The 22309-nt window shown below is 38.6% G+C and overlaps 1 protein-coding gene across 7 annotated transcripts in view; it reads left to right on the forward strand.

Annotated features, from left to right (window-relative positions):
• The first annotated feature begins 7300 nt into the window (after nucleotides 1-7300).
• Nucleotides 7301-22309, forward strand: part of EPHA3 (EPH receptor A3) — a 324232-nt gene continuing 309223 nt past the window's right edge. Inside the window, exons 1-3 of one of the 7 annotated variants that reach the window (XM_075908792.1) lie at nucleotides 8308-8325; nucleotides 8443-8541; nucleotides 8707-8914. In XM_075908792.1, coding sequence (XP_075764907.1) covers nucleotides 8827-8914 — 88 coding nt within the window. In that variant the 5' untranslated portion in view covers nucleotides 8308-8325; nucleotides 8443-8541; nucleotides 8707-8826. Of the gene's footprint in view, nucleotides 7389-7897; nucleotides 8017-8215; nucleotides 8326-8366; nucleotides 8915-22309 lie in introns of those variants that run through there. The other 6 variants (XM_075908782.1, XM_075908777.1, XM_075908769.1 and 3 more) reach the window with 6 other exon arrangements.

Genomic DNA, 22309 nt, shown 5'->3' on the forward strand with positions numbered 1-22309 from the left:
AATGTGAAAATGTTAGATGGCTGCAGGTTCATTTTTGTCATGTTTTAATGGGTAGACAATACAACTATCCTTTATTTGAACTGACAGACACATCTGGCATAAAAATGCATTATTCAGGGACAATCTTAGAAGAAGCAAGGCAGGCAACTACTTGGTGCCCAGTAGTCAAAAACTAGACTAGTAAATTTTTGGCTGAGCAACACACAGCCAACTACAGTCATCATCTGTCCCAGAAGTAACATTGGATCAGAAGACAACTCACATCCTTTCCTTGCTTATAATCACAGAAATAGTCATATCTTAGGCTGTGTCTAGACTGCAGGGTTTTTTCGAAAAAAAAGTAGCCTTTTTTTGAAAAAACGTCACCTGCGTCTAGACTACAGCTGCGTTCTTTCAAAATTAAATTGAAAGAACGTGGTTTTTCTTTTGACGGTGGTACTCCTCATTTCATGAGGAATAACGCCTTTTTTCGAAAGTGCTCTTTCGAAAAAAGGCGCTATGAATGCAAACTGTGCTTTTTCGAAAGAGAGCATCCAGAATGCCTGGGTGCTCTCTTTCGAAAAAGCAGCTTGCTTTTTCGAAAGTACTGGTTGCAGTCTAGACGCTCTTTTTCGAAAGAGGCTTGCAGTCTAGATGTAGCCTTAGTGTTTCAAGGGTTTAGCTTCTGTTAAATATGGATTCCAAATGCCTACTCTGAACTTTTGGACTGCCACAAATACTAAGCCTGGGCCTAAATATATTCTGTTAAATATTAGCAAATCTTAGAGAGCTTGTAGCTTCAGGCCTGAGCAGTCCACTGACAAAGCATAATTCACCAGTTCAACAGTATAAATTGTGGCACTCTGCAAGAGAGGGGAACAGATTTTGTCTATCTTTCACTCTGAAAAGACAGGTAACACACAATGTACCAAGAGCTCTAGCTGTCAGGTGTGTGTGTGTGTTTGTTTTTAAAGAAAAAAAAAAGGTAGATGATTCAACTTTTATTAACAGGGAATTCATACTAGTAAGTGTTTGTATTTAAAACCACGGATGATGAAAAAACACAAACACAGTAAGGGGATAAGCAAGCTTGCTCAAGACTGACTTGAAGTACAGCTGAGAAAAATTAATCACACCAAGATGACTCAGTTACCCAACTAATTGCTCCTCTATCCTCCCATTTTTAAAGTGCAGCCTGATTCAAATCTAAAGTCTTGAGCTGTCACCTCTTTCGCAGTGGAATCACACAAGTCTCTCATTCTCAGACCTGGCCCTGGGTCGCAGTCCTTTGAGTATTAAGTAGGATTTACTTCAATGGGTCTGACGTATGTCGAGACACAGTGACTGATCAGTAAAAATCATTTCAGAGAAAACTTATCTTAAAAACAATACAACATGGTTTATGTATATCTAGCTTTTCTAATAAGACTTCCCGTTCTCGGAAGGCCTGTTTCTTTAGTCCAGGGGTGAGGAACATAAGGCCCAAATCCACGTCCAGCCCCTGGCTTGCCTGGATCCAGCCCCCAATGCTCAGGGTTCTCCCACCTCCAGCATTCAGGATCCACACAGCTGGCACTGGCCCCTGCAAAGAGGGGAATATGAGGATTGTCTTCCTGCTTCTCAGTCGGTGGCTACATCAGTGAGGTGGGGTTTGAGCGGGTGTTTATATTTCACTTTTGTGTGCCCCTTGATTGATTTTTTTTCCCCTGTGGGTTAGCAGCTCCTGTCTGTCTGTCTCTGTCAGCTCATTTCCCTAGGCAACTAAGTGTAGCTGCCGAGAAAACCTTTAACTCGTTAGAGTTCTTCGATCTCCAGCTTCTCAACCTGGCCAAAAAGTTGTAACATTTTGGCCTGGACCCTGGAACTCTGCCATTGTCATGTAACATATCTTCTGGGAGGTTATCTATCTGGAATCGTGTGTTGAGTTTCTACTTATTCTTCCCACAGTACCCTATTAAGCTAGATCCAGGCATTCATTCAGGAAAGTCTTATAACCCCAATAGACAATAACTTCTCAGTGCCCAAATCATGTGCTGGGTTAATAAAATGGTTGTAGCTCAGTATTCACAACATTATTACATAGCAGCTCCACGTCTGTCACAGACGCTATCCTGATTCTGGAAGATGAATGTTATTTTGATTTCTCCCTTTAACACTCTCAGAAATATGACAGATTCATTCTCAGTGACATTCTTTGACAACTTTAAGTCTGTGATAGAAATGACTAGTAAATTTGTCTTTCAACACTTTTTTGGTACCATACAACATGCATAAATTTTCACCTTTGGTGAGCTGACAGCTCAGGAGAAAACACAAAGCCTGGTTTTGCAAACTCTTATTCAGGAGAGTAATCCCATTGACCTCATGGGGACTACTTGCACCAGGAAAGTCTACATGCGTGAGTAAGGGTTTTCAGGGCTGGGCAGAGAATAGCAGTGAAAGTGTACCAGTCTCAGCAGAATAGGGCTATTGTAATGGATAATAAAAAGAGGTTGTAATGGGTTTTCTCTATATGTACGCCACTCTCAAGCCCAAGGGCTTGAGCCTCTGCACCTGCTGTCCTAAGATAGGTCTTTTTGGATAAGCAACCAGGGAGAATGTTCCATATGCTGTGGGATAGTGTCTCCTATCTCTCTTTAATAATTATTTTCTCAGCCTGTGACTTCTCTAGGACTGCATTAAAAATGACTCTAAATGGGATTGGGGTGTTGTATCTTGATTGAACATTAGCTAGGGTAGAACTTAATGGAGCATGCAATGTCAAAACCAATTCTTCCTGCAAGCTCTGTTTCAAAACTTAGCCTCAGAAAAGAAAGGGGCCCATTTCGCCTTACATTTTTTCTCTGACAAGGATATGCCTGATGCTCTGCGGTCCTGTGTTCTTGTGCTCCTGCCATCAGGGGAGGAGGAGCAGGTCCTCCTCACTACATTCTATCTCTGCGTCGTTTGCTTTCATCCTACAAAATAGTGCAAAGTAAGCAATAAGCATTGTAGCCTTATGTGCAAGCCTGGTTCCAAAACCTCAGGAAAATATTTAAATTCAACCCACTGGCTTCCTGTAAGTATAGAAAGTGAGAGTATGACTAATGTAATGAAATAAGTTTCTATTTTTTAGTCTCGCTAAATTTTGGTTCTGAGCTTGACTGTATCCTTTGGAAGGAAGCAGTGAAATGAATGGCGGGCAACAGAACCTCATTTTACCTTTTGATGTCCAGTGTGGCAAGAGACAACATTTTCTTTATAAAAGAAATCTCCTGTGAATGTTTGCTCCAATCGTACAAAAATCTAGTGCCTTCATTCACACTAGCCCAGTCTCGAGGTCTGCCAGCACCTATAAACACAGTCTCACTTTCTAGGATTCATATAATTCTCCTGTATATAGTAAACCCAAGTTGAAACTTGGCATGCATGTGCATATTAGTAGGACATGTTGTCCCTGTCATATATTTCTACTTAGTACTTCACACGTGTTTATACAAACCATTATTTTTTCTCTTAAATGTTGCTGTTCCCTGAAATTTGATAATATTGTACATAAAGCTATTTTTATGACTAATATACTTTTTTGTTTAGAAATAAATAAATTCAGGTAAAATCAACAGAAGAGTTTGCATTGCCTCATTTTTATTGCATGCTTAGCAAATGATTCACCCTTTAGAGAGAAAATATGCAGCTTATTTGCAATTACATTTCATATTCCTTCTTAATATATTCCATCCCCAGTTTGTCACATGTATTTTCTTATTACGAAATTTGTGCCTAGCTGTTCCTTAATTAAGATTGCAGCTAAGTTGCTGTTCAAAGTGGAATTAACTTTGCTTCCTTTCTAGTTAATCAGATAGCCTTTGTAAATTTTCAAGTAATTATTGTGTTTGAATTGATTAAATGGTTGAAGTTTGGTTTAAAATAAGTAACTTTTTATACTTAATTCATCTTCTTTATTTATTAGCTCACTTCCCTTATTTCTTAGTGTTCATTTGAGAAATGGTTATGTTGGTGGTGAATATTGTACAGCATAAGAAGCCTTAGGTATGTGTTTCTTTAATGAATTTCCCACACAGTACTTAAAATTATTAGTTCTGGAGTCTGAATGGCTTAGGGCAAGATCATCAAATATTCAGCTTTTCCATGCCTGGCTACCAGCTCTAAAAGTGGATGTGGATTTTTGCCAGGACCGTCTTTGGGCATACGCCGCATACATAGTGGTGCAGAGCACCACTAAATGTAGTAGTGCCCTATGCTGCATATGCATAGACTTGCTAAATCGAATGCTGAGGGCACCTCCGTCGTCGCAATACTCCTCGCAAGGGAAATCAACGGATGAGTTTCTCCTTCTCCCTTGGATCTGCCCCAGAAAATCGATGCAAGGTATATCACTATACAATTCACATAGCTGGAGTTGCATATTTTACATTGTGTTTCTCGACCAGTGTAGGCCTGGCCTCAGATGAGATGCAAGTTTATGTGGCACAATTAATTAAAAGTACAAATAAAGCTCCATAAACATTAAAAAGCCTTTTTGGAAACAGATCATGATTTATAGTCCCAATGGAGGAAGTGAATGATTATTTATCTAGCTATTTCTGACAATCCTGTAATATTTTTCATCAGAATGAAAGTTGTTTTCCTATTTTGTATGCGAGCGTGAGGTCCAGAGCGCTCTGCCCTTGTGTTGTGATTTTCCCTTCCCCCTCTTTCTATTACAAGAAAGTGTCACTTTCTTGTTTAGGCAAGAAAAATGTATGAGATAAAACTTGTGTTTAGGAAGGATTTTAATCTCTAATGTATATAAAAAAGTGTAATGTTGGCAGAAAACTGTAAATCTTGAGTATGTCTTTCTCTAGATTGATTTTATGTAAGCTAGAGTGAAGATCTTGCCACTCATACTCAGTGATTATACAGAATGTTAGTGTATATTAGACATTTTGATATACTGTATTAAGAATACAATTTATATCTTCTCTTCTGTTTGTGAATTGCATTTGTTAATCAGTCTTAATCTGAGATGTATTGTCAATACATGAAATCCGTTGTTTCTGTGAGGAGTTATTCACTTGATATTATTTCCCTGAGTGCATACGTCTTCTACGGTAGAAATGGTTACAAATCTGCTATTCCATCATCTGATGATAAAAGCCTTCATCCAGAAATGCCAGGTTTGACGATTTTATTGACTGATATTTAGGAGTCCCCCCCCCCCCCCCCCAACACCCTCCTGCTGGAATCAAGATTCTGCATGAGACTCACAAGTTTCTTTTTTGGGGGAAAAAAATCACTTGTAATTCTGATCCTCCTGCACCTTAAGGACTCAGAAACTAGAAGTCAAAAACAAATTAAATGCATATTTATTATTTTAAAAAATCCTTAATTGGGGGGGAGGAGTCCTTTCTTGTGATTTTTGAAAATTTGAGTACTTACACCTGTTAATTTATATATCTTCCATATTCCCAAGCCTGTCTTGAGTGTGAGAAACACTGGTATAGATCTTCAAATATTATCCTTCTGCTCCTATTTTACATGCTTTAATCAGTGAAATAATTAACAATGCTGACATTTTAAATGATCATAATTGGCCTTTAATTAAATGCTCATGACTAAGGCAAGTACTGCTTAAAAGCTATTTTTACAGGCTTTCTGCAAACTCAGGAAGATATTCCTGTGCGTGTTACCCTCCATATTTTGAAGACTTGCTACCATAAGAGAGACATTTTCTGAAAGCTTAAATTCTGGAGAACAATTCAAGAGGTCTGTCAGTCTGCCTCCCCTGTGCATATGGGCCATGTTTAACACTCTGGGAAATACTGGTATTAAAATACATTACTTCCATATTTATTCCTGACTGTATTGATCATTCAGGAAAAGGTCCCCAGAAAGGAGGTGGAAGCACAAGTCGAATGAGATAAATGTTTTCCTGAGTGAATATGTATATTAATTGTTTTGAGGTAGTCACCCAGCTCAGAGTCTAGAAGGACAGAGAATTTATTCTCCTTTCAAGAACTACCCTCTTGTTCATAATAAAACAAAGCTCCAACACAGTTTTTGCATCCTGCATGGCTGTTTCATGTATTTCCTTGATGTAAAATGAAGTGTAATTAAATCTGTGGATGATACCAAAGTTAGAGAGAGGTAGGAAAGAGAAAAGAACTAAGCCAACCTTTTCTGCATTATCTCCATTGAGCTGGTAGGGGGACAAGGTGAGTGGGGGGGGGGGGGAAGGCTCACTGCTTGTCCTTGTCCCTCCCTGTTGCCAGCTTGTCCACATGGCAAAAGACTGCGACAGACAAAAATTGATTCTGTTACACTCAAGTGTATTGTGAAACCAAAAAACCAATCATGCCTCTCCTGCAGGATTGCATCCCACTCCTCTTCGAATATATTTCCACCTTTCTATAGCTCTTATGCTGCAGTACGTAAGAGCCAACCTGGATTCTCACTAGTGTTCCTTGTAAACTGTATGCTTAGGCAGCTATCAAGAGGAGAATCAAATGCTGCCCAGCTGATTAGTAGAGCACCCACAGGTGGCAGCATGTATTTATATTGGTGGTGCACATTACAACATGGATTGGTGCATATAACAACATTTATTCCACACTTGGATAGAAGACATTAAAGGGAATATTCATTGGGACTTATAAACCCCAGCCATGGGTGCTCCAGACAGCAGTGGCCAGGGGATATTGCTGACAGCAGTGAGCAGTGACGTTTCTGGGGATGTACATCTGTACTTCTTGACTTTCCTGTGTGCATCATATCACATCCTGTGTCTTAAGGAACCAGATTGGGATTTAAGACAATGAGTTCACATCTTGCCTCTACCACAGATTTCTTGTGCGACTCTAGGCACATAACTTTAATGTTTTTGTGCTTTAGTTTCCCATCTATAAAATGGGTATAATACTTCTTTTCCCCACCCTTTATTGTATTGCCTGTTTAGAATGCAGGCTAGTCCAGGCAGTGAGTGCCTCTTGCTACGTACACACAAAGCAAATGGATACACCGTGCTGACCACAAGATGGCTACTGAGTGACAATGAGGGCAGGGTCCAGAAAGAGAATTGAAGTGCTGGCCTAGAAAAAGTATCCGATGGCAAAGCTGATTTAATTAGAGCCCAACTGTTCCATTATGAGTTGCTTCCATGGAACCAATCACTGTGATTGCTATAGGGAAATTGAGTAATGTTGGGTGGGAGGGAAGGTACCTCCAACAGTGTCTGAATCCAAATAAGTGATCCACAAAATGAAACAGTTCAGCAATTGCTGCTCTGTAGTGATCCCCTCTGGCAGATGCATGGAGTAGCGCTGATGAAAGCTAGCAGAATCTGCCTGTAACTCTCCTGTAGCAGACCCAGAGATGGCCTCATTTGAGGCCTATGATGAGGGAAATAGAGCAGACGTTTTCTGAATTGCTAAGTAATCATTTTGGTTAAAGTGATACATTTTGGGTGGAAATTTATCAGAAAGTCACATAAGCCTTAGTGCCATTAAAATGAGCAGGGCAGTAGCAAGAGAGAGTGAGGAGTTGCCATAGGCTTACTCAAAGAGAACATAGTGATTGGGATATGAATTATCTTAGCACCCAAATCACAAAATTCTTGAAGCAGAACAGGCTACAATTACCCTTGGCTGCACAGGGATTAAGAATGAGATTGACAATTTATATAATAGCTCTGCCATGGAAGTATTGAGCTCCGATAGCATTACTACTTTTGCAATTGTGTTCAGCCTAGGAAAGAACAGTAATTGAATATTATCAGATTGTAAATGGATGAAATGTTGAACCGAGAATCCTGAGCTATGTGAATTATGTCATCCTTTATTGCTGAGGCCCTAGGAGCTGCTAATGCAGCATGTGAAGGGGGGTTGCTCCTGTGATTTATTAGCAGGTGGTGTGTGTTTGATTTGTATGATGCCGATTTTTACATGTGGCATTGCAGAAAGATTGCACTGTGAGAAGCCAGGAGGGAGATGAGCACTGCTATTAGAAGGAGCTGCTTGTGTGAATACTGCACTTAGAATGTGTAACTTCATAGACCCAAATGTTTGTAACTGGATTGGCCTGGGACTTCTGGGGGAGGGGGAGGCGAAAGGGTTCTGGAAACAGGTAGCAAGTGAGTGAGGGGCTCTTGTGACTACCTGGGGAATGTACCTGTGATCTTTGTTCTTTTAAAAAGCAGAGGCAGGTGTGGCAAGATGAAGGGTTTTTTTCTCAGGTGTGCTTAGAGATCTAATAGTATAGTATTATGGGGGGCAGGGAGGGTGTGGCAGGCTGTTTTGATCTACCTTCAGTGATTATTTTTGCAAGTGAATTACTAACATTTCTGCTCCTATGAGCCTTTATGAACAAGAGGTATGATTGGGCTTCTCTTGCAGTGGAAGGTTGCCTCTTCTCTCCTGAGCCTAGACCTTAGCGCCTAAGGCAACTTTGATTTTGCACCGAATGCTCTTTGGTTTCTTGTCTCTTTAGGCGGCACACAGCATTAAACCGAAGCAACCGGCACTGACGCGGCTCCTGCTTTTTTAAATAACTGCTGAGACTTGTTTTTTCTTCTAGTTTGGTTCCCAGGTCAGTTTTACACCCTCTTCCCCCCCCCCGCTCTCGGATTGACCACTTCACGAGCTGCGTTGCCTTTGTACTTGGGAGGTGGCAGGGGTGCTCTCTAGGACCCAGCGAGCTGCCCCCGAAGCAGCCTGCAGAAAGGCAGCTCAGCAGACTCCTCCTTATCTCCAGTGTCAAACTTGACATCAGCCTGCAAGCGGAGCATGGTAACTTCTCCTGCAATCAGCGCTCTCACATCAGTGGCATGCTGCATGAAGATATGCTCCTCTCCCTGCCCTCTGCACCAGCAACATGGATTGTCACGTCTCCATCCTCCTCCTTGTAATCTGCTCTGCCCGCAGCTGCTTAGGGGACCTGATTCTCCATCCTACAAACGAAGGTGAGTAAACCGGGCACAGCCCGGAGATCCCACAGTGGCTTCACTTTTCCTCCCCTCAACGTTCGGATCCTGTTTGAAACCGGGTTCGCATCCCTTTTTTTAAGGTGGTCCAGCGCGATAATTCCCTGTGCCGCGGGTGGACCGAGATCGGTTTGGATCTGGGAGAGGGGAGGGGCGGAGTGGGCAAAGACACCCTTTAAAATCGGAGGATGGCAACTGGGACAGTTATAATCCTCCTTCGCCATGCAAAAGGGACAGCAGTTTGCACAAGGCGGCGTGTGAATTCACACCCAGGGGCGTTCGCTTTCTTCGCAGTAGTCCTGGGTGCACAAAGTTTAAAAACCAGAAAACGTCGCCGCGCTCGTGTGAACAGCTCTCTCTTCGGGGGTGATGACATGTGGTGGTGGTGACCGTGACCCATGACACAAGTAAAGGGAGCTTGGTCGTTAGATGGAGGGGAACAGAGCACATCTGTGCGCGTTTCTGTAGTGGCTGGATTTCACAGACTAGGTGGAAGTTTATTACATCTCACAAGGTGCTCCGTGGTACAGGTTTTAATGAGCGTCAGTGACGCTAAGGGGAACCGTCATTGTAATGACCAGCATAGTGTGTCTGTGGGCATTCAATTATTTGTATAGAACGTTTGTATTCTCTTTTGGATAGCCCAAAATCTCAAGAAAGAAAGACGGAGAAAGAAAAGGAAGGAAAGGAAAATGTAGAGCATTTGATGTTTTCTTCCATTGAGGTTACATTTTAAATGTCTTTCCAGCTACACAATTACCAAACTGATCTTACGGTTTCTTTACAATTAATGCATGGGATATAACTGATATATTAAGTTATAACTTAGTTGCCTAATACTTTTTTTTTTGTATCTAATGTAAATAATTTCTAAGTATCTTAGAAAATTACCTTATAGCACCTGTCCTTTTCAGGAAATTATTTCCTGACTGGTAACTAAACCACAAACCCTGCATATATGCATAGCTGTAGTAATATAATTAGTCTTATTTTATTTCACTTCAGAAATTTAATTGTAAGGAAAAGCAACCAATAGTGCTGCTCCTTTTAGATAACCTGGAACAATTTAAAACCAGTCTTTAACTTAAAAGAGTTATGAGAAAATTCCCACATAAGGTGTTGGAAAATAATTCTTTTTAGCCTTTGCTAAGTTAACATGTGACATTCAGTGATTAAAACACACTGATTTCAGCAAAATAATTATACTCACTGGACAGTCATTCTAGAAAGCTAATTTAAAATCTTTGTTGAAAACGACCTGGCTAGCCATTCCCCATGGATAAAAAGAGGTGATTTTCCTGCTTATAACACACTGGACACAGAGATCAGTGTGTCCAAAGACACTTTTATCTATAAAATCCCGAGGTCAAAAGGTTATGAAGAACTTCTAGCAGCAAACAATTGTACAGACCCTAATACACCTGCTTGATGTATAGTATTGCATAGTCAAGAAAATATAAGAGCTATTAAGATAATTATTTGTTGGTGCCCAAGTAACACTGGTGAGCTAAATGATGTCCTAAATGTCTTTGGGGTAAGGCAATTTCAGAGTAGAACTATTATTATTTGTTTTTATGTGAAAGGGGAAAATAATCAAGGAACCTTGAAAAATCCAAGTAATTCTTACATCAGCTCTTTTTATTGCTGGGAAGAATCAGTTATACAAAGTTATAAAAATATAGAGCAGCTGTTTTTATATATATGTCTGTAAACATTTTTCATGTGGAGAATGCTTCAAAGCACTGAAGCCACTTTCAAAGTGTTATGCATAGTCACTAACAACATGCTATTTTATCAGTAGTGTTGCCCTTTGCAAATGAATTTGGCTAATAAAAACAAGCATGTTAGTGGGGGCTACTTTGCGGGTGTGTGGTGTGTTTTGTAATAATAATAATAATAATAATAAAAGATTCTTCGCAAAGTATGTTGCTTGGTTAGGCAGTCAGCAGAGCAGCTCCGCTTCCATGACACTGGCAGACAGACAATAATATAAACTAAGATAGGAAGTAAAACAAAAAAACTTTTGAAAACTTTGAAGTTTGCTAAAACAGCACTACTTTTTCTTTTGTTGACCATTGTGGGCTGTGAGATTTAACATAAAAAAGTTAGGGAAGGTGAGGGGAAAAAACTCCTATGCAATATGAAATGCGCACTAGGCGTAGCTGTCCAAAGATGTTTCTAATGAATCAGAGACGTATGTTTTTAACTGATCCAGTTTGATTTTAGTTTTATTATCATTAGTTTAAAAATCTTGCACAAGATACATTATGAAATAGATGTAATGTCTTCTACACAGCCAATGTAAGTGACCAAAAAAAAAAAAAAATGGAGAGCAGCGTTAAGTATTTATTCTTCCAGATTGAGTATTATTTTCATATTCCTTTCCCAAAATGGAGGTTTCTTCTAAAAATAAAACTAGTTTTAAATAATTTAACATTTGTGGTGATTTAGGAAGGATTGAAACAGTGTTTTTTGTGTTTGTTTACTGTAAATGTATGTGGATATAGTCAATTTAAGCACTTGAATTTTTATAATTTAATTTATAATTATAATCAGGTTTCACACACATATTTGACAATCCATTGTTGACATGCAGGTTAAAAATGTAAGCTCAAAAAGGTTTTGCTTCTTTTCCCTTGAAATAATTGTCTTCTGACAATCTTTCTTCTTCCTCATCCCTTTGCCCTAAATTTCTGCCACCCCTCAAAAAAGGAAAAGTTAAGGGAAAATATATGATTGCATAATTTTGTAATAACTGTTTCGAAAAGTTTTCTTTTTCTGCATGGGCACGAAAAAACTTTAATAATTTTAACCATGAACTTGGTCAAGGGGTGTGTCTGTGTATGCCAGCCTCGATAAGTGGATAGAATATATGTGAGTTATTTAAAACTTAATGTGAATTAACCAATTAATTTCATATCATGAAATACAATCCAAGTTGTTTTACAGTTACTGCTACTGAACATCGGGTATATTGAGGGTAGTTTGTAGACAAGCCCCAAAAAATTACCAAATTTATTTCATCTGGAAGAATTGTAGAGATTTTTGTGAAAACATTTTAATGCTAAAACGTTGAGTACAGTATATGACAATTACAGCCAATAGCAACATTGCAACAGCAGAGAAAATAGTAATCGTTACATGTCGGTTTACTTCATTTTTAGTTGTTAAATCCAATTTGGGTTTTCTTGTGAGAGAGATGGAACATATGGTACTTTGCAACACCGCCAAAAGTTTTATTTAAAATAAACTGTTCTTTTATGGAAACAGGTAATTTTTATTAAACTTATTTCTTAAGGAATCTGCCACATGCTGGGCGTTTATTTTTTTAAACCCACACATTTCTTGGCCCTTAAATGATCTCAGTAGTCCCAAAAGAAGCTTTATCAATGTACAGTAGTGAAGAGTGAAGCATTTTTTGAGTACAGTAATAGGAACCGTCAAGTAGAGTTAACATCTGAATGAGTGGATCATTCCCCATTTTAGGGTTGACATCAATTTTCATCACACAAGCAGAAATTTTAGGTTGAGAACGTGCCATACTCTTCAAGTCCATAGAAATGACAGACACTATTATTTCAATTGGAACTAGAATTTTTTTTTTCTTTTGGAGGATTACAATTTTTCACTTAGAGAGATGCAGTTTCTTTCAAAACAGTTTATATAATATCCAGAAATTGAATGAGTTATTCAATTCTGTAATTTAATAGTTTTTTCTGATCCTTTTCAGTAACTTATGCTATTTGCCTGAGGGTACCAGCAACCTTAATTTCACTGTTTTATAACCCACAACAGTTAACACTTGACCTGGGTCATTAACAGGATTATCAGCAAATTTGTTTAAGCTTTTACTGACAACCTGAATTGCTTCAATAATATTTTGACTGTGCAGACAGGAAACTTCTTTTAACATCTCAATCTAGCATAAAATTAATTTCTTATGAAAAGGATTTAAAAAAGAGGGCCAATATTGTAAATCTGTTTATGGTAGTGAGATACAAATACTCTCAATTTTGGTAAACAGTAAACAACATGCAATCAGTCCGTCTTTCCAGTGCAGATGAAATTTCCATGATGTGGTTTCATGTTTTTCTCATTCATTTCCATCTCAGATCTTTGCACAACTCAGCAAGTAAATTATATAGGTTTGCAGGGCTATTGATGTGAATATTTACTGTTTTTAAAGAGTTATTAACATTAATGTGTTTTCTAGCAATGTCAGCTATTGCATTTTTAAAAATGCCGGTGTTGTACATGCAGTGGCATGTACCACTGACTTGTGCATATATTTTTATGTTTTGTTTTAGTGCCATTAGAAATGTTGAAATTCTGGAAAGTTTTCTACAGCAATGAAAAAGAATCATACTGGGAAATCTCCTTTAAAAAAGCATTATCTTATTCGGAGTCACCTATTATTAGATCATTACCAGTTTTGATGTATCATGACATGATTCCTGAAGCATTTAAAGTTCAGCGACTTTTAAGTCTGAGAGTTTAATTGCAAAATAGTGTAAATAAAGGTAGGCATCTTAACAAGTAATATATTGTCTTTTTAAAGTTGGAATTCGAAAGATTTAAACTGGTGAAGTTTAAAGAGCTATTTTTGTATAGCTGTATCTTATTTAAAGGTGCTGTGTTTGGCTATACAGTCAGACAAGAAATGAGCATGCTTAAATACTCACACCATGGTGTTTGTAAAATGTGGTATTTTGGATGGGGAGGAGGGTGAAATTGACTGGATTGTTTATTTTGTATGTCCATATCTACTCAGATATTTTAAGACTTTGAATAATTTGTTTTCCTTCTGTTTGTCACTTTGATTCTTTCCTGGAATAACACTATTCCATTGCAATGTGCTAAAAGGAAAAAAAAATTAGATGCTTCTTAAAAATTAACTTACAATGGTTGAAATAACAAAACATGTCCAAAGATAAGATTCTTGTCAAAAGTTATGTATATAATTTCTCCTGCTGGGCTAATCTCCTTCAAAGTGAAAACAAAAAATGTAATAAGCAAAGAGCTAGGCTGTGTGAAACTTTTCAGTGTATTTAAAAAAAAAAAAGCATAAACAGGTACAAGCTTTAGCTTATCAGCTATCTGAAAACTTTAAATATATATGTCACATACCAAGTTTAGGCTGTTAATTACAGTAAAATCTTTCAAAGTTCATGATGCTTCATGAATAAATGCATTTTATTTGCATGTAATTTGGCAAGGATTTTGGCATTGTTTTTAAAAAAAAATCTTTGGGATAATACTGAATTCAGCAAATTTGCGGTCATTATGCTTGCTTTTGATTTTGTTTTAAAATATATCGGTTTTCTTCCAGGAAAGTAAGTAACTTCTCATGTTCTTGTAATCCTCATTTGATGAAAGGTCTAGAAGTAGAGATGCAGGTGTTAGCTTTTGTTCTTAGAGATCTGGATTTTATCACCAGTGAGGGTCACTACAGAGCTGTTACCAAATGTGAGTACAATCTGCAGACTTTTAAACAGAGTCTGGTCTAGTTCTGCTATGCTTCCATTTGGCTATTTATCCAGTTATAATAGTGTCCTAGGCTGCCATTTGAGTCTTTAAGAAATTATCTTGAGAAGCAGTGACATCCTTCAAAATTCCTGAAGTTCAAAGTTGTACTCTACAGAGTCAGAATTGTGATATTGATTTAAAAAGTCTGACAAACATCTGAATTAGTCAATTAACCAGGCAAGGAGGTATGTTAGGAAAAGTTCAGGAGCAAGCAAAAAAGTGTCTTACAAGCTCTTTTCCTTTGAGACACAATTCCAGATGACAGAATTCGGTTGCTCCACTGGGCAGTGATGTAGGGATTCTCCAGTGGGAAAGTCAATACAGTTTTTATCAGAGCTCCATTTGTTACAAAAAGAAGCAGGACTGTTGGCAAGCATTTACAAGGCAGAAAGAGTAGAAATAGTACAGAGAAAATAAAGAAAAATATTTAGGAAGGGATGTGCTGCTGTTCATATTTCATAACCACAGTCTTATGGTATCTTTAATAGTAAAGTCCAAAAATAAAAGTCCTTAGTAAATAGCAGTCATATGTCATGATCTAATGATAGACTGATATAGAGTAGGGTAATGCTCGTTAAAAAAAAGCTATCCCTGTTCAGTTCCTTTATATTGCTATAGAAAAGTTTTCAGCAGTTTCATCATTTCTTCCGCTACCAGCAGAATCACATTAAAAGATAGCTTTAATTAATATCCATCTCTATTTCCTGAAACTGTAAATAAATTGAAAAAATATCCACTGTTGTAAACTGCAGTTATATTTTAAATCATAAACACAACTTTTTATGGTGGTTTTTACAAGTCTACTTTTAAAACAAATACAAAGGGCAAGATCTGACCTCATGCTGGTAGAATTCAGGAGCTGATTCTCTCAAATTATGTATTTTTCAAAAGCACATAAATGACATCAGAATACAAGTCGTCCTAACTTGCAGTGGAACTTGTGTGCCTAAGTCTATTAGGTATTATTGAAAAATCCTAGCTTAAAGAATGGTTTTACCAGTGTGAAAACAATGTGCAATTAGAATTGGGACCCAAAGATTTCAGATTGCTTGTGAAATGCAGTGATGAATAGGGTGACTAAAAAGAAATAAAGATCTAGAAATAAAGATAATCCTGTCTCATAGAAAATGTTGGGAGACAGACAAAAGAATTAAGCCCCAGTCTGTGAGACTGCTGGCTGGAATGAATGAAACCACACCAAATAAAGTCTTAAACTTGCAGAGATGTTATTAAATGAGACAAACTGTAAGTAGAAACTTTACTGCCAGCCTCCCTTTTTTCCTGAACTACTATATCCTGCTGTTTGAGGCAAAGTATGGAGGGAAATCCTATTAATCTGCTGGAAAAATATTGATGGAAGAATAATAGCAGACCAAACGAACAGTAGTAGAAACTTACTAGCAATTAAGAAAACAATGGGATGAATGTTACGGAATAAGGCTCAGTCAGGGCAGTTGAATGTAATATGTTATGGGAACCGTGAAAGCATTTTATTTGTCCAGCCTGTTTCCCACACCATATTTATATCCTTCTCTTGATGGAGAGGACAAAAACAGATTACCTCTGACTGCATGCTAAAATATTAATAGAAAGGCCACTAGAAAGCTGGTCTCTAATGCCTCCCTGATTTTTTAAGTATGTAATTTAAAAGTTTGTTTTGAATTTGTTCACTTAAGGAAAGAGAATGTTTTATAGCAAATGTCTAAGGAAAAGAATAACTGTCTGAACTGGACATTTTAAAACCGCAAAATCTTCACAGCACAACTTTCAGGCTTCCCACAAACTGCCCGGTAGTAAATAACAAAGAGTGAAGTTATTTTTGTGGAGGAAGGTCTGAGCTAAAACCCAACAAATGCATAACTCCCAATGCCTTCTTTCATTAGCTACGCTATTATAAATCTTATTTCAGTGCTGGCAAGCCTCTTGCTGCTGAATAAGGCACAAGTAAAGACAGTCTCCCTATCTCTAAAATTTCAGGCTTTGTTTACAACAGTAAGCTTCATGGGGCTTGGACCATTTTACCACCCTATTTAACACATACATAACAGGATGGCTCAAAACACACAATCCCTGGTTACGCTGTAGTGGCTACAGATATCACCATCCATTAAGGAACATACTAGAGAATTTACAGTTGCAAAGTTTTAGAGGTAAATAAGGTCTCAGAGTGTAAAGATCCAAACCCTGCAAATATTTCTTGAGACCCCAGTTAAAGAATAAGTAGACGGAAGGAAGTGTCTGTCCCAATGAGAATGGGAGCTGAAATGCACTGGGGAAGTAAAATAGTTGTAAGAGGGCATTTTGGGAAATCCTGTGCCTCTTCTTCTCCATCATCCCTCAATTGCTCTTCCTCACCATCCCTATCTTTGCTGCTCCCTCCCCCCCATAATTTCTCCCAGGCCTATTTATTCTTTATCTCCCTCTTCTACAAAGTAAGTCATATTCCGTTTCCTCTCTATCTTAGTTGGGAAAATGTGATTTATTTATTTATTTTTAACCTCCTACCAGTTCCCTTTCATCCACACTCTTGTAGTTAGAAAGGAGATCCCTGGTTTCCTAGAGGAGGCCATGCAGGAGTGTGCTACTCAAACAGCACACTCAGTGTTGAACTCAACAGTATCAGCTAAACACTCAGGAGTCCAGAGAGGAGTGGTAAGGAGTGGGGTTTATACACAATGAATGTACTCAGTTGGACAAGGGATGGGACACTCAATGAAAGAATAGTGGGAGCTTTCAGTGTGTTGGAGAAGCTAATAGTAGGAGATGACAAAGAAGGAGGTTAGGTCTGTGAGGAATTCTGATAGGTAGGTGGGGGGAAATGCAACTGCCACATGAGCGTTTACCTTTTCTTTGCTATAAATATTTATATTTCTCATATATGGAAGGAATCAGAGACTGTTAGCAAGGTTTGGGTTGGAAAGGCAGCAAATTAAATCAAGGCAGTTCCATTTTTCATGTGGCTAGCACAGCACACATGTTCTGCATTAATTACCTCCATAAATTCAGATAACCCAGCAAACAATGAGAATAGCATATTGGTGACATCAGTGTATTGGAAACTAGAACTGGTTTTAGCATCTTGGTTTCCTCAACATGACATTTCTGGAGTTTTCTGATGCTATGAGCATGTTGGCCTCCCAGATCATACCAAAACATTAAACCATTTGCCCTATGGATGTATTTTATACATATGATTCACTGGATAAGAGCCCAAGTACATCAGTGCAAGTTGATTCACAAAAGTTTTATCCTTCATAACAATCTGCAAGAGAAGAAGAGACTCATGAAATTATAGGAAGTACACTTTTATAGATGGCTCTCTGAACTTAGTGGCTGAGCATAGTTAATACATAGAAAAATGTTACTAATTCCAGAATGGCAAAGTTTTTTTTTTTTCTTGCCTAAACAAACTTGAAAAGCAAATTCTTCTAAAATCTGGATAATGCTAGTGTGATTGAACAGTTTTTTTTGCCCTATGGCTGATGAACATTCGATTACTTTACTTGGGTTCTGCTCCTTATTTCAACAGACCGAAATCAACCTGATTACCTGACTTCTCTGGAAGTTGTACACAATCAAGACTCTCAGGATTGGGGCCTTCAGTGTGTTTGCACTGTAGTAAAAATGAAAGTTTCCATGACCTTGGGTGTCATTATAAATGTGGCTATTATTTTTTTAGGAGATCTGCTGTCAGGAGTTCTAGAAGCTGAGATTGTGTTTGTTTGTTGAATTACTGATGTGTATTTATCAAATATGGGTAGAGTATTTTGATCTAATGTAAAGGGTCCCACCCCAGGAGGTGCTATGCTGAGTGTTCTCAGTCTTTGTTGAACTTAGCGGAAGTTGAAGACATGCAGCATCTTGGAGACCCATAAAATCCCTCAGTATGCAGCCCTTTGGGACAACCCAGTAGATCCCTGCTTTAACAAACTCTCAAAGGGCCTCATTCTTCAAAACACCCATTGGTTTCATTTATTTGATTTCCATAAGTTATCTTGAGGAGAGAGGGCAGTTTATGGCCACAGGAAGAATTTTAGGGCTTTATTGTTGAAGACACTGAGGCCCTACCCTGATTCTGTGGACCTGGTTCTGAACTCACATCAGCTTGTATCAGCTTACGTTTCCCACTAAAGTAAGCGGGGTTACTCCTGCTTTAACATGAAGTAACAGTAGAATCGGGCCGTAAGTGTTTGAAACGTGAATGCAAGTGTTAAGAAGGATAGAAACACTGGGGAAGGGGTGGGGGAGGCAGTGGAGAAAATCTGAAGAACAAAATGAATTCAGAATATATGTAGGCAAGTCTGCTTATTTTTTTCTTTCTCAGTACTGCTCTTGAGAACGGAGGTAGAATAGGCTTAATTGACTGGAAGTCTTTGTGAAGTAGAGTTTTTTTTTTTTTTTTTTAAACACTCAAAAACAAGTTGAAGGTTTGCATTGCGGTTTGGTCCTCATTAGGCTCATCCATTCTTAGCTTTTTATATTTCTGGCATAATGAAAAGAATTGGCAGCATGACAACTCTGCAGGAAATAGGAGGCTAATAAAACTGAAACTTTATTAGACCCATTTGATAAACATTACATTCCAGAACACCAGTGATGTGCTTTTATACAATTGGTTGGAGAGCGAGTTACATGGCATTCTAGCTCACTAGATTACTCTTGTGTAATGTTTCAGACTGGGAAAAAATAAATTCATCTGTTTCTGGTGGTGATTGGACAGGAAAATATTTTCTCATAAATGTGAAGGGACTGGGCAGATTATCAAAATAACACAGACAGGTACGGTGAGAAAATCCACCCTGTATCTTTGCCAAAACTGCTCTCTTGCAAAACTTGCAAAACATCTGATATTTCAGAGTTCACGTTTTCTGAGTAGAGATACCTAACTGCGTCTTTTCCTTTATCCTGGGAGAAATAGGGCCGTGTCTTTCAGTGAGCCACTGTATTTAATGGGAATTTGAGAGCATTTGTCACTCTGAAGGATTGGGTTCAAAATAGGTTAGTTTGCATATCAAGCTATTTTGCATCTCCATGGCTACCCTTTGCACATCCTCTATACTGAAATTAGGAAGAAAGTATTTTAGCATGAAATAACAATTTACTAAGTTCAATTATTCCTTTCAAACATTTTCAGCTTCATAATAAAAAAAATACAATAAAATGTTTTGCTCTTCCACACATTAATTTGAGGTTTTCATAGGATACGTCTACATTGTGCATTCTTGCGCAAGAAGATATGTAAATGAGGCAGGCGATGAATATCGCCGTGCCTCATTTGCATACCCAATAAGGTGCCATTTTTGCACAAGGCGCTTTTGTGCAAAGAGGAGCAGTCGACACTGCTCTTTTTTGTGCAAAACCCCCCCTCTTGTGCAAAAGCCGTTCTGCCTGAAAATAAGCGATATTCATCTCCCAACTCATTTGTATATCTTCTTGCACAAGAATGTTCAATGTAGATGTAGCCATAGTGTTTAGCAAGCCTTTTGGAGGAGGAGGGGCATGGTTGTCCTTTGTTCTGTACAGCCATGAGTTATGTCTACAGTACGAGCTATCTCTGCAAAAAATATGCTAATGAGGGACGCATTTGCATGAGTTGTGATCTCATTTGCATGTTTTCTGCTGATCTGTTTTTGCACTGGGGTTTTTGCACAAAAACAAGCAGTGTGGACATTTTCTTTTTGCGCAACCTCCCCTTTTCCCGCAAGATTGGTAAATCTCCTTTTTTGGGACATAAGGTTCTTGCAGAAAAAGGGGGGTTTGCGCAAAAAGAAAATGTCCACACTACTTGTTTTTGTGCAGAAACGCCAGCCCATCTTGGGAGTTTTCAGAGTAGGAAGCAGAACAGCTCTGTATGGCATCTACTCCATTGCCTGTGCAGGTGTGTAGAGAATGAATGGACAGGAGGGAGGAGTGGATAGAGCTTTTGGCTACCAGCTAACACAGTGGAGCCAAAGAAGGGAAGGGATAGTAAGGAAATCTGTTACTTATCTGAACCAGCAGCAAAATACATCTTGGAGAGGGAGCTGGGGGAAAGAGGAAAGACCTGCAATTCAGTCAGAGTTGCCTCCTTAGGCTTGTCCTAGGACATGGCAGATTACAACCTAGCCCTTTATTTGCAGGCATTTCTGTAGTGCTCATCAGTGTACTGAGTCCCTTCATTAAGTACTTAACAACAGGCCTGTGCAAGAGAGAATTACAATCAGATTCCTAGTTTGGTAATGTGTGATCAACTGTAGAAAGAACTGCCTGTACAAGGCACTGGAGAGCATGATTGCTGAAAAGAATGAAACTCCAGGCAAAATGAAACTCTCTTGCTGCTGAACTACAAGGACAATTGCCAGAAGCTGCAAAGTATCAGTGTTGGAAGATTTGACATGCAACAAAAAATCAATGAATGATTTAAACTAATATTGAGAACTTGCTGTGTAATTAAAATGAAAATTCTGTAATATTAATAATTTTAAAGAGAACGTGGCACATCTGAAGATGGTTGGGTGGCTGTGCTTTTTATGTGCGGTTTATAGCAATAACTTTTAGATTTGGTTTCAGAGGTGTAGCCGAGTTATCCTGTTACTGGAAAAACTTAAAAAACAATGAATAGTTAAGCAGCACGTTAAAGACTAACAAAAAATGTCGATGGTACCATGAGCTTTTGTGGGCACAACCCACTTCTTCAGATGAATGGAGTATTAAAGGTCCAGTTCTAAAATAAATAGTGGGGGATGGGGCGGGGGAAAGAAGGAACGGGAAAAGGGGGGGGGGGAATCAGTTAGTGTAGCTGATAGAGAAGGTGCAAATTGTTCTTAAGTACCCATTGTTTGTTTGTTTGTTTGTTTTTTGTCATTAGGATGTGGAAGGTAGTGTTCTAGCCAGGCAATATCTTTCTTCATACCTTTGTGATAAGTCCCAAAACCTGTAAATGAAGTTAAATTCCAAGGCTTCCCATGGTTTATTTGTTTGGTAGAATGATGAGGCCTTGTACCCTCCAGTGATTTGTCTCTGTCAGTTGCCACTGGACTCATTTTTATGACAATTAGTGTTTGTTTCATTATTTGGTATGTGGCTTTTTTTTGGCTTGTACAGTTCTGTAGTCAGCAGTTGAACCATTGATTGCAAATGACATTTGCTAAATTTCCAATGCTCTGTGCAAATCCCTATTTTGTATTCAGCACGAGTGGCAGAAAAAACGTAATTCTCATTATGATCATACGTTTCCAAATGCTACTGAGTAGCCTTAATATAGCAGAACCCCCCTCCCACCTCCAGCCTGCCCTTGCCCCAAAGACCCACATTTAGAATGAGAACTACATAGCACAAAATCCGGAAGCCTAAGCAAATGAGCATGAGAGAGAACAATTTTCTACTGGGATTTTTATGGGGTGTAGAGTAGTGAAGGATAGGTGGGATGTGCAGCCTGACCAGAAGCCTGGCATGTTCCGTGTCAGGACCAAGAAGGCAAAGGTGCTAGAGAACCAAGTTCTCCTGAGCCAGGTTAATTCGCTGCTGGGCATTTGCTTTCTGAATTGCAACCCTTTTTATGCTATTTGAGCAGCAGAAAGACGCTGTAATAGCGCTATAGAATCTGAACCATTATGAATATGTACTTATGTAAAGGAATGGAAAATCAGGCTTCAAGTCAGCTACTTCACAAAGCTTTGGGGCAAGGATAATTTAGAACCACATGTGTCTGAACACTGTTCCTTGAACAGGGACATAGCATTGGTTAGAATTGTTAATGCCAGAATTCCTACTCTCCAAACTTTTTTCTGTCCATGACCAAAAATTCCGCAGAAGCCCTTTAACTTATTTTTGACCAACATGATGGTTCATCCCAGATGTCTGTACACA

This window comes from Pelodiscus sinensis, chromosome 1 (genome assembly GCF_049634645.1).
Source record: "Pelodiscus sinensis isolate JC-2024 chromosome 1, ASM4963464v1, whole genome shotgun sequence".
Lineage (NCBI taxonomy): Eukaryota > Metazoa > Chordata > Testudines > Trionychidae > Pelodiscus > Pelodiscus sinensis.